The sequence below is a fragment of the Phalacrocorax aristotelis genome, chromosome 4 (genome assembly GCF_949628215.1).
Source record: "Phalacrocorax aristotelis chromosome 4, bGulAri2.1, whole genome shotgun sequence".
Taxonomy (NCBI): Eukaryota; Metazoa; Chordata; class Aves; order Suliformes; family Phalacrocoracidae; genus Phalacrocorax; species Phalacrocorax aristotelis.
This window is the reverse complement of record NC_134279.1, coordinates 33555403-33570598: the sequence shown is the minus strand read 5'-3', so window position 1 is coordinate 33570598 and position 15196 is coordinate 33555403. Positions and strand designations below refer to the sequence as shown.

The following is a 15196-nucleotide window of genomic DNA, read 5'->3' as shown; positions in this document are numbered from 1 at the left end:
CAGAAGGACAAAGGGAAAAAGTATCTTAGAGTATGAGTAATGCATGAGACTTGCACACATGTACACCCCTTTTAAACACGCACATGCACCCATAAGCTTACCCACAGCAAACCTTTTCCTAGAGGAAAAAATATTTCCTCTGTGTGATTGGGCTCAGTAATAACATAATTTTCTTCTTTAAAGAAGCTCAAATGATGAAAGATACATTTCACTTTGCAAAATCTTCCTTGCCAGGATTTGATGCAAAATCCACATTATAAACTCTGGGAAGGAAGAGCTGCTCAGAAAAGCACAAAGCAGAGAAAAACCAATAAATCTCAGAGTTTTAAAAAAAAGGATATTAATTTCAGTTCAGCTCAGCTTTACTCAGCTGTACTGTTACTCAGCTGTAATACCTCATTCTTTCTTTTAAACATCTACACTGACTCAAGTGGGATAACTTACACCCCTAGGAAAACATTGCAGCCATTTCAGTGTACAGGACCTGACCTTCAGGCCCATGGACCAGCACAGCATCCAGCGACTCCAGAGAGATTTGGTAGCGTGCAGCATTTGGATAAGGACCTATGAGCATACCTTTGGGATGACTGAGAACACTGACCACTCATACAGGCATCACAGAGTCACCACAAAATAAACCGGTAGAGGTTGAGGCATTACAAAAACAGGGGGGAAAAAAAACCCGGAGGGGAGACTTTCCTTCAGACCATAGCCCTTAACTTTCTAAGACCATGGAGCCTGATGATCAGTTTTTTGTCATTCAGAGCAGCCATTTCCATAAGCTGGGTGTGAAAGGCTTACTCTGCCTCGGTAACTTTCTGCATTCATTTTTAAAGGGTGCAGAGGGATAGAAACAACAAGACAACGGAGCTAATAAGCTAATAAAATTTGTACTTTCATACAAACCTTGCATATACCAAGCTAAGTAATGAAACACTGGTATGGTAGATTCCAATCAACTTTCCAAAATGAAAACCACTGGCAGGCAACTTGAGTTTTCCATCAACTTCAACACTGATTTTCATTTGGATTTCCACTTCTAAGTTTAAAACTTCAGAACAGTCATGAAATTTAAGAGAAAAGCTAGTGTTATCTTTAGAACACATATTAACTTTTTCTGAATCCTTTGAATTCTGAATACTTCTCCAAACACTGCATTTTACGGGCCTTTACGTGATAGTAGTGGTAATAAACTGAGGTTGTTTGCCTAGTGGTTTTGTTGAATTGTATTTGGATATATCTATACATACTAGCAAAATATACAGCCTTTGGAAACGTTCATATTCCTAAAAGCCACAGGACACCAACAATATGAAAGATGTGTGAGCTCAGAATGAACAAACGGGCAAAACTTAAGCAAAACATTGGCTTTACAGACAGGAATGGGAATTCCTCCTGAAGCACCTACATCAACTTTGTTTTACTTTTCTTTTGCTCCCTCCCCATATTTCTCAGCAATTCATCCGTGTATGTTCAAAAGGAGGTTTTCTTCCTCTGAAATGGAGAAGACTGACATTCTCCTCCTTGTCCCTCCAGTCCTTTCCCTAGTTTTTTCCAAACCAAGACAGCAGAAATGAGGCAGGACTTCAGCACTTGTGCCCAAGGCAACACAAAGCTGGCAGACACCAACCAAGCGCACATGGGCAGTGGTGGATGTCACAGCCTTACATGAAAGCCAGGATTATATTGCAGACTGCGTGTCACAACGTTCTTCTTTAACTCATGCTTTGTATTGGCAACATTAAAACACGCTTATTCTCATTGTTCCTAGTGAAAAGCTCCTGAAGTGAAACTAGAAGTAACTCTCCCATTCTCATTCACTGCTTTTATAGTTCTGGCCATGTCAACCTTCACAGAAGATGCCACCAACAGGGAAGAGTTTCCTGACAATTAGCTTGTTTCCCAAAACTTCTCATCTTGCAACAAACTGAATGTAAGAGTTACTTCAACTGGCTACGCGGCAACACATTCCCCCCCCAGTACACATTTACTCTTGCAAATGACAAAGTGCTTTCTGTTTTGAACCCTCTTTTTATTAGCCTAAATGGATTTCCTTGGTTGTTAACTATTCAGCCAATGCAACGTGACTCTGAGTCACTGGGCAGAGAAAAAGAGAGGGGTGCTGGCACACAGATCGTCTCCCCCTACCCTCTGCCATACCGCTACTCCAAGCACGCTTTCATTTATTGATGCTGACATGACACCAAGAACAGTCTTTCTTGGCCGCTACAAGACCACTCACACGGATAATATTTGCTAATTGCTACCCAAAACATGGTTCTGTTTTGCTGCTGGTGAAAGATGCATCCTACAAGAATTCACATCATCATCTAGACATTGTGCAGAGGAGAAAGCATAAATTACCAGTGTAAAACTATCAGGTTGCCTACAGTCTGCCCTACCAAGGCAAAGTGAAAACCAAAAATATTTTCCATGAGATGCGCTGGTGATTATCGACTCATTTTTGTGTGTTGGTTTTTGGCACGTTATTGCTTGGCTTCAAACGCCTGCAGGGCTTCTGTGCTCACCAGGCAGCGTCACCGACATTTTGCAGTTTATCTTTACACTCGTATTTTCCCAGAATACAAAAGCACAGTGCTCTGCTGACCACTACATTTTTTCCATGCAGTCGTTCAGATGCATCCACTTAGCAACCTGCCCGTCAGCATTTTGCGGTACGTATGTATTGGTGATATTTTCCTGGAAGAAAGTTTGGTCAGGGTGGGAGGTGGGGGTGAACCGGCTGGTGAAGACTCACAGCTGGAAGCAGCTGCAGGGAACCAGGAGAGATCTCCCATTCCTCATGAAGAAGAGTTAATTTCAGTGCTGGTCCAGCACCCTGCTCATTCATTGCTAAGCCCAGCTTGGTCTCAATACAGCAACTCATACCCATATGCTAGAAATATTTTGGAGAGCTTAAGCTAAAGGATAAAGTTCATGGAAATCAGTGAATGCGTGATAGCCATTTATTCTCCTCTGGAAAAAAATATGACAATCCATTTATATATTCAGACTGAGCATATTCTTAAAGGGACAGTTCAGAGTAAGCTGGCTCACAATGCTACAGCGAGCGGGACAGTGGAGAGAGGGGTGCAAGTTGAGCCAAGAGACACTGCTTTGCAGGAAGACAGGCTGGGCAGCAGCTAGCGAGGGATGGGGCAGAAGGGAGGCAGAAGGAGCAGTGCAAAGCTTTGGACCTGGACAGGACACAGCAAACACTGCAGGCAACTCGGGGGACCTCTTCAGGGCTGACACGGACACAACGCGGGAAGAGACATGGAACTTGTCAACTAACCTGACCTAATGATACTGCCAATTTTAATCCCACACAAAATTTCACGTTACTCACATCTTGGACACTGCTAAGAAGGGGCTGGAAACAGTAGCACTAACAGAAAAAAGGAAGGAGGCTTTCCTCCTGATAGGCAGAGGTGGGAAGACACTCTCTAATGTGGTATTTCAGAATCAGCAATTCAGCATCAAGTGGGAGAGGACTTGAAATAACATATAAAAATGGAACAAGGATGTGTCAAATATATACCAGAGGAAAACTAGGTGTCAATTTAGTACTATGCCTAGGGGCATAGTACTTTCATTGAACTGGGTTAAAAAATTGTATCTTATAGTATTTTATCTCTCTGCTGGGGAAAAAATGCCCAAAACAGCTGCTTTGAAGGCTTGGCAGTTGATATACCCAAAAAGTCTGGCCTTCTAAATAAAAGGGGACCACCTCACATCTGTTTCACAGAAAAAAAAATAAAAAATTATATTAGCATTCATTTACACTGTGTAAACCTGTAAGATTTACAGAGTAAGTTGTAAGAGTAAGATCTACAGAGTAAGTCTGGTGTGTGGTACTAGAGACAGAAATAACTTATCATCATGATTCATGAAAAATCTTTAATGGAATAAAAACAACCCCTGTTTAACGCTACTACTCTGCAGGATTACAATATCCAAATATTCCATCCTTTGCGGGAAAGAACGCTAAATTTTCTACAAACTGCAGAAGCTCCCCAGCCTCCCATCATGGACTCTAGTGGACAGAATAAAAAGTTGGTGGGAAACACATTTCCCAGGTTGAAAAATATTATTAAGGTGAGAAATGTGACCAACATACAGTTGAGACATTATCGTATATCACACTTGTGGAGAAACAGTCACTAAGCTACCTTTTATTAGCAGTTTCTACAACTTTTCTAACATTAGAAATACAGCAAAGATTGTCTCAAGATTTCAGTAATTCTATAAAGTAAATGTGTCAAGTTAACAATATAATGGTTTATAATATAGAGAACATTAGGTAAAACAAAATACGCACAGGCTAAATAAATGGTATTCAGTTTATGAGAGGCAGCAAGAAAAGCACCAAAATACTGGGGGGAAAAAAAAGTAGATTTGGCTAAGGACTTAAAAGAAAAAAAATCAGCGTAACACACTAGACGTGTAGGGTTATCGACCCAGACGCACAGGATAGGCTGCTCCTAGGGGAAAACGTTACTGTGCATCTCTGGAGAGAGAAAAAAGATCCACATCACTTTAAAGAGCGATTCAGAGGGGAGGTGCTCAGCACCGCAGGAGGCTGGGAGCAGGCATTGCCCACTCCGGCTGAGGAGCCAGAACAGCTCCCTGCTTTTGAAAGACTTGGCTGGAGTGCCACAGCACGAGTGAGGGCACTGTCCTGTCGGATGCGGGTACATCTACTGACGTGCTCTCTCATGCCTCACCTGCTCTGTGTGCATCGCCTGCTTATACCTTAAGCGTGGCTGATGCAGGGCGGAAAAAGCCCATAGAATGTATCCCTCTCTCACCTTCCCTTCTAGCCATCAAAATCCCACTGATTTAACTTCCCCCAAAGAGATAATCTTTCAGCCTTAATCCTCACTCTGTCTGGTTCTCTGTTTCAATGGGAGGGGAAGACCTGGCTCTGGGGCTCACATGATAATGGTGCCCCACAGCATCAACGGAAGAGAGACTGCTCAGTGATTAATGTCTAGCCTTTTCACGGACTTGCCTCAGCGTGACTAACTTATGCGCCAGGAAAGCTGTCTTGCATTAGGTCTTTACAGCTGTTGGACCTTAGTTTCACCTCACTCAGCTTCCCTCAGCTCACCCCTTTGTATAAGTCTGCATGATGCACACAAATAGCTTCCCATAATAATTCTGACAATCTCTCTGCATCTTGCTTTATCAGAAGGTGCTGCTCTCCCCGCAGCAAGGTGGCAATTTAAATTTGTGCTTTTGCTAAGTGCCTAGCTTTTCATCTGACAGTAGTTGGGACGGGGGTGTAATGTAGAAATACACCAGCTGTGGCAATAATAACAGCGTGATGGAGCGCATGGCTACTCAGAAAACAAAGGGGAATAACTTTCCACTGTTGCTGCGTCACAACCCCAATAACACAACTGAACAGCAGGACTCGAGACTTGACAGGGGGGATTCTCTCTACCACTGCAGACATCTATGCGCCCCTGCAAACCACATCAGTCTAACACAGAAGAAGGAGCAGGTCGGACACAGCAATTAGGACGCCTAAAATTCTGCAGCATGGACTGGAACACATTGTGCTGCCTCCCTTTCAGTTTTTTATTTGAGGATGTATCCGAGGAAATGGATTTCCGGGTCTGACTGTTCTGGGCCCGGATCAGTTTCTCATGTTCCCGTATCTGTCTCTGTAAGTGGTTCTGGATGGCAATTCCCAGGGATTCTGGATCAAGGGAAGCACCGTAAACCTCCCACGTCATGCCTTGCTCATCCCAAACAACATCCCTGACATGCTTGGACTGCTTCACTTGCACTTTTGCCTCCATGGCTGGGGTGGGCTGCTTTTTGTTTTCCCCCAAGTTTGGCAAGGCCTGAGCTGAAGCAGGAAGAGCTGCTGTGTGAAGCTCACTGGGCTCCTTGGCCTGGAGGCCTTGCTGCTGGGGAGCTGCTGATGCCTCCAAGGGAAGGGTGAGATGTGCAGAGCTTGCACTCAACTCAGGCGTTAGTCCTGCCTGCTGGTTCTGGCTGCTGTCTGTCTGGGCCTGGCCAGGGTCTCCCTGGCCTCTGCTCTCCTCCTTTTCACCTGCATCCTCCACGCATGCCTTTATGCGGACAGCAGCAGGTTGGCTGCTAACATTCATCCCTCCTTTCGGATCAAGCACCACTGAGTTTTCTTCCTTCAGTTTTACCACAGATTGATTAGGAATGGCCCCCCCTTGACTCACACCCTTACTTTGTACTGGCTTTTGCTCAGAGCTGCCCAGGACCTCCTTCTGCTTGACTTCACCATCTGCGTTACTGGGTAAAGGTAACTGTCTGCTTCCTGCATCACAGACAAGATCTTGCACATGGTTCTTGGATCCTGGGGCAGTGGCAGCAGATGTGGTGCTTGGTTCACCAGTGCCAGACCCAGACCATGCTGGAGTTTGATTACTGGAGTCAACTGCAAGCTGCTCAACAAGGATGGGCTTTGGTGAGAATGGAGCATCCACTGGCAGCCGAGCAGCATCCTTGCTGTCATGAGCTGCAACGATCATTTCAGCATTACCCACAGATGTCCCTTGGGAAGTAACGGCTGCAGGGGAGGAGGGGAGAGGAGGTTTTGCATTATCTGCTGAGGCGGGAGACGCCATGTCAGATGGGACTCCAGGCAGTTTGACAGGCTGGGCTTGGGCTGAAGCAGTCACAGCTGTAACAACAGTCGATTTTGATGTTATACCAGGAGAACATGGGGACTTTTGTTGTGAGGATAATCTGTCAGTAAGCGCAGACTGGCTCAGCCCCTTACCTCCTTGGTAAACGATGTGCAGTTCTTCCTTCTCCTCTGGAGGAAGGTTCCCTTTTAAGAAGGCAGCAAGGATGCTGGGACTGGTGGAGGCCGACTTGCTCTCCACAGTAGCTACAGCCTGAACTTCAGCATCTCGCCATGTCCTGCTTACTGCTTCCTGAGTTGAAGAGCTGCTCTCCGACTGAACTGTCATTGTACCCGTTTCTCTGAATTTGGAGAGCTCGGTGGGGCCTGGACTTCCCAGCTCAGCATCTGTGTTGTGTACGGGATGCAGATTCTCATGGCTAGACTGGGCTAGTTCCTCACTACTCTGCACTGCTTCAGTTTTATCTGTGGGGTGCAACTGAGCAGTGTCTGCAGCCCTGCTCTTTGCCTCCAAACCAGTCTGTGGGTCTCTCCCCAGGTCAGCTTCAGTTTGCCTCACTGGCGAGCCTGTCTGACACGCAGCAGAACCAGTTTTTTCCACTCCCCTGTCGTTTTCCCCTCTTTGCAGAAGGTTTGCCTGAGAAGTACAGCAGGACTCATTACCCCTAACAGGGTCACCTGGGGAAGAATAATTTAACACCTCAAGTGCTGGCTGATCACCAGTCCCCTGAGGTTTCAAGGCAGTCTCATCCATTTGTGTCAGGGAGCTTGTTTTTGCCTGGCTGCCTTGCACAAACTGCCGGGAGCTCTGGGGAGCTGGCATCATCTCTGGCCCCTGCCCCACCAAGGGGGCTCCTGCTGCAGCAGGGGCTGGCGCTGCTGGTCCCTGGCTGCGTGCTGCCTGGGAGCAACCAGCAGGCTCTATGGTTGCAGGATGTCCCTCCGCTGCTTTGCTGGCGAGCCTGGGAGAGAAGGCTTCCTGCTGGCTAACATCGTCCTCGCAGCGCTGCTCACACCTCTGTGTGCTGGCAGCTGCTGTGCATTTCAGGTTGAACAAGCAAACTCCAGCAGAGCTGGACGGTGTGCATGGGAAGCCATTGCTGGCCCTCTCTCCACTGGGTAGTTGTGGCTGGTGCTTAGCAGACTGCAGGTCTCCCAGGTGGCCCTCCTCTGCAGAAGCTGTGACCAGGGAATTCTTGGCAGATCTCAGAGGATTTGGTACAGTCCCCATGGACTGTCTCTGAGATGTGGCTTGCCCTCAGCTTCTCCTCGGAGTTTTCTAGCCAGGCGGTGGACACAACAGGGCAGGTTGTTGGTGACAAGTAAAACTACTCTGTTAATGAAAGAAACACAGTGTTAGCAGCAGCCAGATTTAAGAACAAGTATCCAGAACAGATTGATTTTACAGCTTGGAGAGAAATACTTGCAGGCAAGGGGGAAAGTGAAGCACCTGATTCTGCCTAAAAGTCACATAAAAACCACAGATTTCAAGGACTGATATCCCTCCCCAGCCCCAGATTGGGGGATCTCCCGTTTCCAAGGGCCAGATGGAGAAGACAATACTAGGGACAAAGCAACAACAGCTGCTCTGTTATTGATACATTAATGAAAACATAATGACATGCCAAGAAGAAGGAGAAAAAGAAGAAACATGAAGTGAAAGCAGGGATGAATAGGAAGGAGGGCAGACTTTGTGTGGAAGTTTGAAGTCAAAAAATAAACTCACTGTGATAAAATCCTTTAGCAAGCCACTCATGGAAGGAAAGGTGCTACCTTGCCTGTTGTGCCTATGTGACGAACAGATCCGATTCCTCCTGGATCCACCCTGTGACCTGAGTGGGTCCTACACCTTTGCTGAGCACCAGTTCCCCCTTCTTTTCATGGAGATCCCTCTCTAACTCCACTACCAACAAGGACGTGCTCACAGGGGACAATGGGTCAATTCAGACTAACATGGGTGAACCCAAACTTCACCGGTAACAGGAATATGGAGGGATGACAACCTGCTGGGTGGTGCAGATAAACACCAAGGGAAGCTACTGCACCATACAGCACCAGGGCTGTGCATATACTTACTGCTTTCACATTTAGATCCTATGAAATAATTACAAGGAAGCCAGCTCAGTTAATAAACAGAGGCACAGATGATCTAGAAATCAATCTACGAGCAGGTGGTATGAAACTGGAAGGTGGACACTGCAGCACTGCAGAACAGGAGGGGCCCATGCCATACCCAGTGAAATTTTGGGGAGGGATTTTAAGCAGGTGGAACAGAGTATCCAGGTTGAAATTGGGCCAGGACTGCAGAGAAACTGTGACTTCAAAGAGGAGGCCATCTCCAAATGTGCCTGTTGGCTAGGCTTTCAAAAGGACTTAGCATTGCCCAACTCGGAACCTGCTAGAGGTCAAGGGCTGGATCCCTGTCATGTCAGCAGAGTGGTGGTGGCCAATGGTGAAATCCCACCCCAGTATTCTTTTAAATTGCAGACTACCTATTCTTGTTTAAAAGGCTTTCCCCAGCCTACGCTGCCAGCAAAGCACGGGTATGAGAGCTGGGAGACACCCAGAACATTTAGTTTTTTGTTAACCAGAGGGATGACGCTGGGAAAATTACTTTACCTCTGTGTGCCCATGTCTCTGCAGGCACACAGTGGGGTCTCCTTCACTGCATTACTTGGGAGGTGCTGCTGGAAGGAGCTGTGCAAACGCGCAGCTGTTCCAGACCCTCCCTACCCGCTAGCAAAATCAGCAAAAGCTCTTTCCAGAAAACATCTCTCTCTCAGCCTGAAGAGCAGTGGTATAACTTCCCTGGCTTCTGTAAAATTAATCCTAAATTTCAGCATCTTGGGGTACTTAAAGCAATAGGAGAAAAAAGCTCAATGAAAGGAAAATGAAAACAAATACAGCCAGCCTACTCTCCTAAGAAAAGGAAAATGCTGCAACTTATTACTTATTCATTAAGCTTTATAACTTCCAGATATTAATAACTTATTATTTTTATACTCCCTCTTTGGGCTCTGTACTACCACAGATATACACGGTCTGCTGGGTTAAGCCAGCCCTGAGAAACTGATCCTGCCCCTGTAGGATCCTGAGTTTCTTAGCTGCAATCTGCGATAGCAGCCCTGCATCACTTCAAAATGGCTTTCCAGCAAGGCTAACAATTGCGAAGCTTTTTGAGAAGAACTGAGTTTATGTAAACTAGACTGCAAGTCTCTGGAAGTTTTGACCGGCTACAAGATGCCTCCGCTTCATTTTGTGCTCACTTTAAAGCCAGCCAGCGTAGTCCTGAAGTAAAGGGGAGCTATTCCAAGCTGAACATCTAATGACCGTGAGGAGAGGAGCAGATGGCTTTGGGCATCTGTTTATCTAACTTCCGTTACTCTCTTTTTTCCTTTTCCAAATACCAATGCAAACCAAACCTGTATATACAATTGGGCAGGTCACATGCCTTTTTTTTTTAGATCCAGATTCTATTTAAGAACAACTAAACAAATAATGGAAAAAAAACCCAACCCATTTTTAGGATGAGACGTACTACTTGGCGAACAGTTTTAGAAGAAATAAAGATGGCAGAGCAAATCTGTTTGGCTTTTCACTGTACAAAAACCGGGAAAAGCAATCTGCATGCCAGAGCACTGTCTTTAACTCATACCCACTCAACAGGGGAACTATTCCTAATTTTTCAGTTAAGTGAGTGAGTTCTGATCTGAACCCCCACATGAATTCCCCCCATCTGTTTAGTGGCCCTTCACCAGCATCACTAGAAACACACATTTAAACAACTGCCACATGTGCCAATTAAATGCGATTCTGCTACTGAGCCCTCAACATATTATGCCAACAGAGGAAATTCAGCCTCCAAAAACCCATGCAGACCTATTCTCTGGTCTGGGACAACAGAGCATAATGCAGACATTTCACTTGGCCCTCAAACACGGGTTGGGGGGCTGGATCATTCTACTGCCTAGGATGACCTTGGAAAGGAGTCAGTTTATGAGAATACAGTTTTTATAAAGACTCTGCAGTCAAAATCATGGGAGCTATTTTCTTGTTAGACTTTTCACTAAGCCATCCTAATGACAGGAGCCAAAGGCACTCTAGTTGTCTAAATACATGCTGTAATTTTTGCAAATGCTCTTTCTTAAGAAGTAATAAAAATTAGAATGACATATGTCTTATGCAAGAGAAAAGCAAGCAAGCCCAACTAATTAAAAAAACTGGAAAGGCATTTTTATCATTGCAGTCTTATTTATGATTATTGTCTCATTTTTATCATTGAAGTCCTATAATATAGGAGTAAAGGACAACACTGGGACCCGTGGGCAACACTATTCAACTGCCAAGGCAGTAAGGATGCAAACCAACAAGCAACACTGACTGCAAGCAAATACCTAGAAGAAATAGAAATACAAAACTCAGTGGCAGGTCAAAAAACACGTCAAGACAAATCAAGATCGCCGATGAAATTTTCAAGTGTTGTATACCTGACCTGGAGTAATCATCCAAAATTTTCTTTTATCAGGAGGTGAAATTGGTATGTCCACAAAGGTCAAAATCAGTTCTTAGTAACAAGAACAGATTTTCTACACCAACACAATTATCTGTCACCTTAGTCTTTCAGATCAAATTAGTCTGCCTGATTGTGTCAATCTCATCGCAAGACAGATTTTTTCTGGACCTTTTGCAACAAGAAGTTTCTAACTTTGACAAAGTTTACGTTTGGCTTATATGGTCTGGGAGGGTCCCTACATGGCCAGCAGACCACGCCTTCACGGACTTTTGTGACTGAATAGGTCGTCTTTATATGCTTTAAAAAAACCCAAAAAACCCCAAACCTTACAAAGTTTCCAGGCAACCCAGTGTTGACAATGTAAAGAAACTCCTATTTATTTCAGTAACACCCATCCCCCAATAAAACAATACTACAAATTTCCCTCTTGTTGCTTATGAGAATGTCAACAAAACCAGAAAGTCTGTATGTCCAATAAAACAAACCAAGAAATTTCCAGGAAATTCCAGCATTAGATTCTGCCCCCCTTCCCTCTAGAAAAATATGAAAATCTGGAAAAGCACAAATAAGACTGCCAGCATCTCCACCTACCCTCAATTTTAAAAAGAATTTAAAAATAATTAATGAAAAACATTCAAAAAGCAGCTCCCAAACTAATCAAGGACCCCCTCGCCAATTCTGGATTCTCATCAGCTTTCAATTCCTTGAGCCCCCCACTCTTGGAGCACTCTCTTCAGCCGTGTCTCTACAAACGGAAGACTGAATATTTGTTCTTAAGAGTTCTAATCTCATAATGTGATCTCTCAGAACATCACAAAAATCAACTACTGCATGGGTTAAGGACACAGATAGACATCTGCTGAAGCAGTTCAGCCTCCTTTCTTGTCTCCTGATCTGAGGAAAAGAAAATGGCACGCTCTAACTCATATTAGATGATTGAATATATAGAGCACAAAGCACATTTCTTTGAATTTTAAACATACCCATGCATTTGCATCCTTCTAATTCTGCACCCAGTGTTTTTTTCCCCACCTCATTTTCCTCTGTAAATGCTGTGACTTTCTCTTTTCGGTGTCAAAGGGTGTTTGTTTTTCTGTTTGTGAAAAACTTGCTTCATGGGTTATTTTCTCCTAATTATCTGTGGGACTGAAGACTGGCACCACAAATGAAGGACAGCGCAAACCAAGGACGTATTCATTAAAATACAAACCAGGTTGCCCAAAGAGGTAAGAGACAAGATGCCCACAGCTTCCATCATCCAATGTGCTTTGGGATGCTGATATGAGACAGACTCTTATGCTACAATCACGGGGAAGCAAGAGGTGATGGGGATGCCCACAGATACCTTGCATACATGCGGTTCCTGCAAGAGATGGGGTTGGCATTTCAAGAAGGTACACAAAGTCCCACTTCCCCTCCTACACTGGGGGACAGCGCATGATATTGCGGGCCACACCTGCAAACACCACAGAAACCCGTGTCAGAGGCAGACAGGGAGACGGATGGCAGAAGCAACAAGTTCAACGCTACAGGGCTGCGGCACCCTCTGTGCAGACATTATGCAAAGTGGGTGACTGTATGCAGTGGTTTGCTTTTGACTGGCCTCTGCTGATTCAATTAGCAGAACTGCTGTAACACTCTAGCAGATACTGCAAAATACCTATTTACTCGCTCACTATGCAGTGAACTGATATGACTTTACCCGGCCCAGATGGGCAGCAGCCTATCGCTAGACTGCTTTCAGTTCAGTAAGGGCTTTTTCTGCCCTTTTTTGCTACTCACCTTTTCTTATTGCTTCTCGATGCCTTTCTGCTGCCTTAAACTACAACTCACCTCGACTCCGCTCATCATGGTACATGAGCACTTTTGTTGCAGCACCTAGGCTCAGGGCTAGCCGTTATGGGCCCACTCAATAGCATGACCATATGAAGGTCATACTAGTTCCCATCCACAGCCTTGGATGTTTGGCTCTGTCACAACTGCCCTGAGGATAGAAACAGGGCAGGGTGTGATAGATGGTATGTGTCTTGTTTGTGCATCCACTAAATTCCCTTGAACAGCTGGTTGGGTCAGTCATACCCCTCTAGAAGGAAGAGAAGACAGCTCAGCAAGATGGGCCACAGAACAAATGCTGGAGAGGAAGCTGAGAAGGAGCCAGGATGTGGCAGCCCCTGTAGGGAGCATCCAGCCAGGTACCAAGGGCGACAGGAGGAATTTCCCGAGGACGAGGCAGTCTCATGCAGCTCAGGAGCCCCTGTGCTGGCTGCAACCCTGCCTAGGAGCAAGGGCCTGCCTACAAGGACTTGTTAGCTTACTTGTTTATTTTTAGTTTTCACTGTAGTAAAAATTATATTTCTCATTTGTAAGCATTTAGCTCTAGGTGCGGGTGGGTTTATTTGAAAATCTTTTCAGTTATTTTTGTTATTTTTTGGGGTTGGGACATCTGCTTTAGAAAAACATCAGATCCACTTGAAGGCTCTGGCCAGCCTGAAGTCCTAGCACACACGGACATGGATCCTCTGTACACCCTTCCTGCTGTTAGCCATCAGGAGTTTAAGGATTTTCTGAATTGAAGGACATACTTTAACCACCTTTGGAAATGAATGCCACTCTATGAAACCCTTGTGTATCTTTGGCCTATATGAAATGCTGTAGCAATGGACACATGCACGCCCCATGAGAAAAGGGCCTTTATTTGTACAAGCCTGCTCACTGGAAGTCTAGATCACTCATTTTAGTATTAAAGTAAATACCACCAAACAAAACCCCACAGCCTCTCTTAAAACCCTTCCCAGCACTTGTACTAGAAGCACTTTTAAACCACCTCCGACACACACTGCAATACTAAACCAGCTGAAACTATCAACTGAACCGCACAGAAAACCCCCAGGGAAACCCAGCTCCTGCCGGGGCTCTTGGGGTGCAGCCTGGCTCCTCACCAGGCCTCACAGCTCTTCCTCCTGGATGCTGAGACACAGCCTGCAGTACCTAGCAGGTCTGCTTGCACAGATGTCAAGACACGATGCTGAAAAATGGAAAAGGTGGGGGAAAAAATGGGAAATGAGTCCAATAGGAAAAACAGAGGGTAAGTACTTAAGAAAATGTTAGGCTTTGCTCACACTTGCTTTGCAATGGTAATAAACCAAGTAAAATTGGGTGAAAAATCAAGGGCAAGATGCGCTGCCATTTTTTGCCAAAAAGGAATAGCTGCCAAACAGCCCGACAGCTACTGAAAATTTGTCAAGCAGTATTTTGTACAAGCTGAAGAAATATATTTTTCTGGTTGCTGTCTCCTCTCATCTTGCATCTCTCTGCCAAGTACAGGCTTATACTTTGCAAAGTGCAGAGCACGGGAGCTCCACTTTCGAAGGACAAAGCTCAGCTTAACCTGCTGCCCACAACCTGCAGACAAGAAAACGGGCAAAGTCAGTCCTACCAAATGGCACAGCAGCTTCTAGGCCTAATCCAAAGCAAAGCAAACTGCTTTGCATCTCCCTCAATTTCACTGAGCTTTTGACCAAACCTTAAGGACACCCTTCCAAGAGGCCACAGTAACCTTACTGCGAATGATATAGTGTACTCAACTAGATGCAAAGCAACTCTGATTAATTTTAAATACATTTTAAAATCTAATATTTACAATATTTTCTCACTGCAGCATGCAGACAGCATTGCTGTATTTTGTTTCTGCAGGTAGCTCTTGCACGTTTTCTCTTTAATCTTGCTCTCTGTGCTCCCTAGACTCCTGCCGAATTCCTGGGAGTCCAGCAGACTGCAGAAGAGGCTCACAGAGATGGGATCTCTCTTAAGTATTCTCGGGTACTTAGCAGTGAGCAGAATGGACCATCTATCTATAATTTTGGTACTACAGTGTTTGTCCCAGTTTAGAAGCAAGTATTGGTCACTCCATCCCTAGCATGACCTCAGGATTGCTGGAAAAATCAGTATCAGCATCAGCAGCTTTAGAGCGCACACCCAGGCAGGGCTGAACCAGATTTGGGGTACACCTCTGCTCCAACTTAAGCCAAAGGGTATGAACAGTCCCA

General features: G+C 45.2%; 1 protein-coding gene across 3 annotated transcripts in view; it reads right to left on the bottom strand.

Annotated features, from left to right (window-relative positions):
• Window positions 1–2952: 2952 nt before the first annotated feature.
• The window catches only part of GPRIN3 (GPRIN family member 3), a 31545-nt gene continuing 19301 nt past the window's right edge, over window positions 2953–15196 (bottom strand). For all 3 annotated transcript variants that reach the window (XM_075090848.1, XM_075090847.1, XM_075090849.1), the window contains exon 2: window positions 2953–7970. In XM_075090848.1, coding sequence (XP_074946949.1) covers window positions 5484–7868 — 2385 coding nt within the window. In that variant the 5' untranslated portion in view covers window positions 7869–7970 and the 3' untranslated portion in view covers window positions 2953–5483. The remainder of the gene's footprint in view (window positions 7971–15196) is intronic.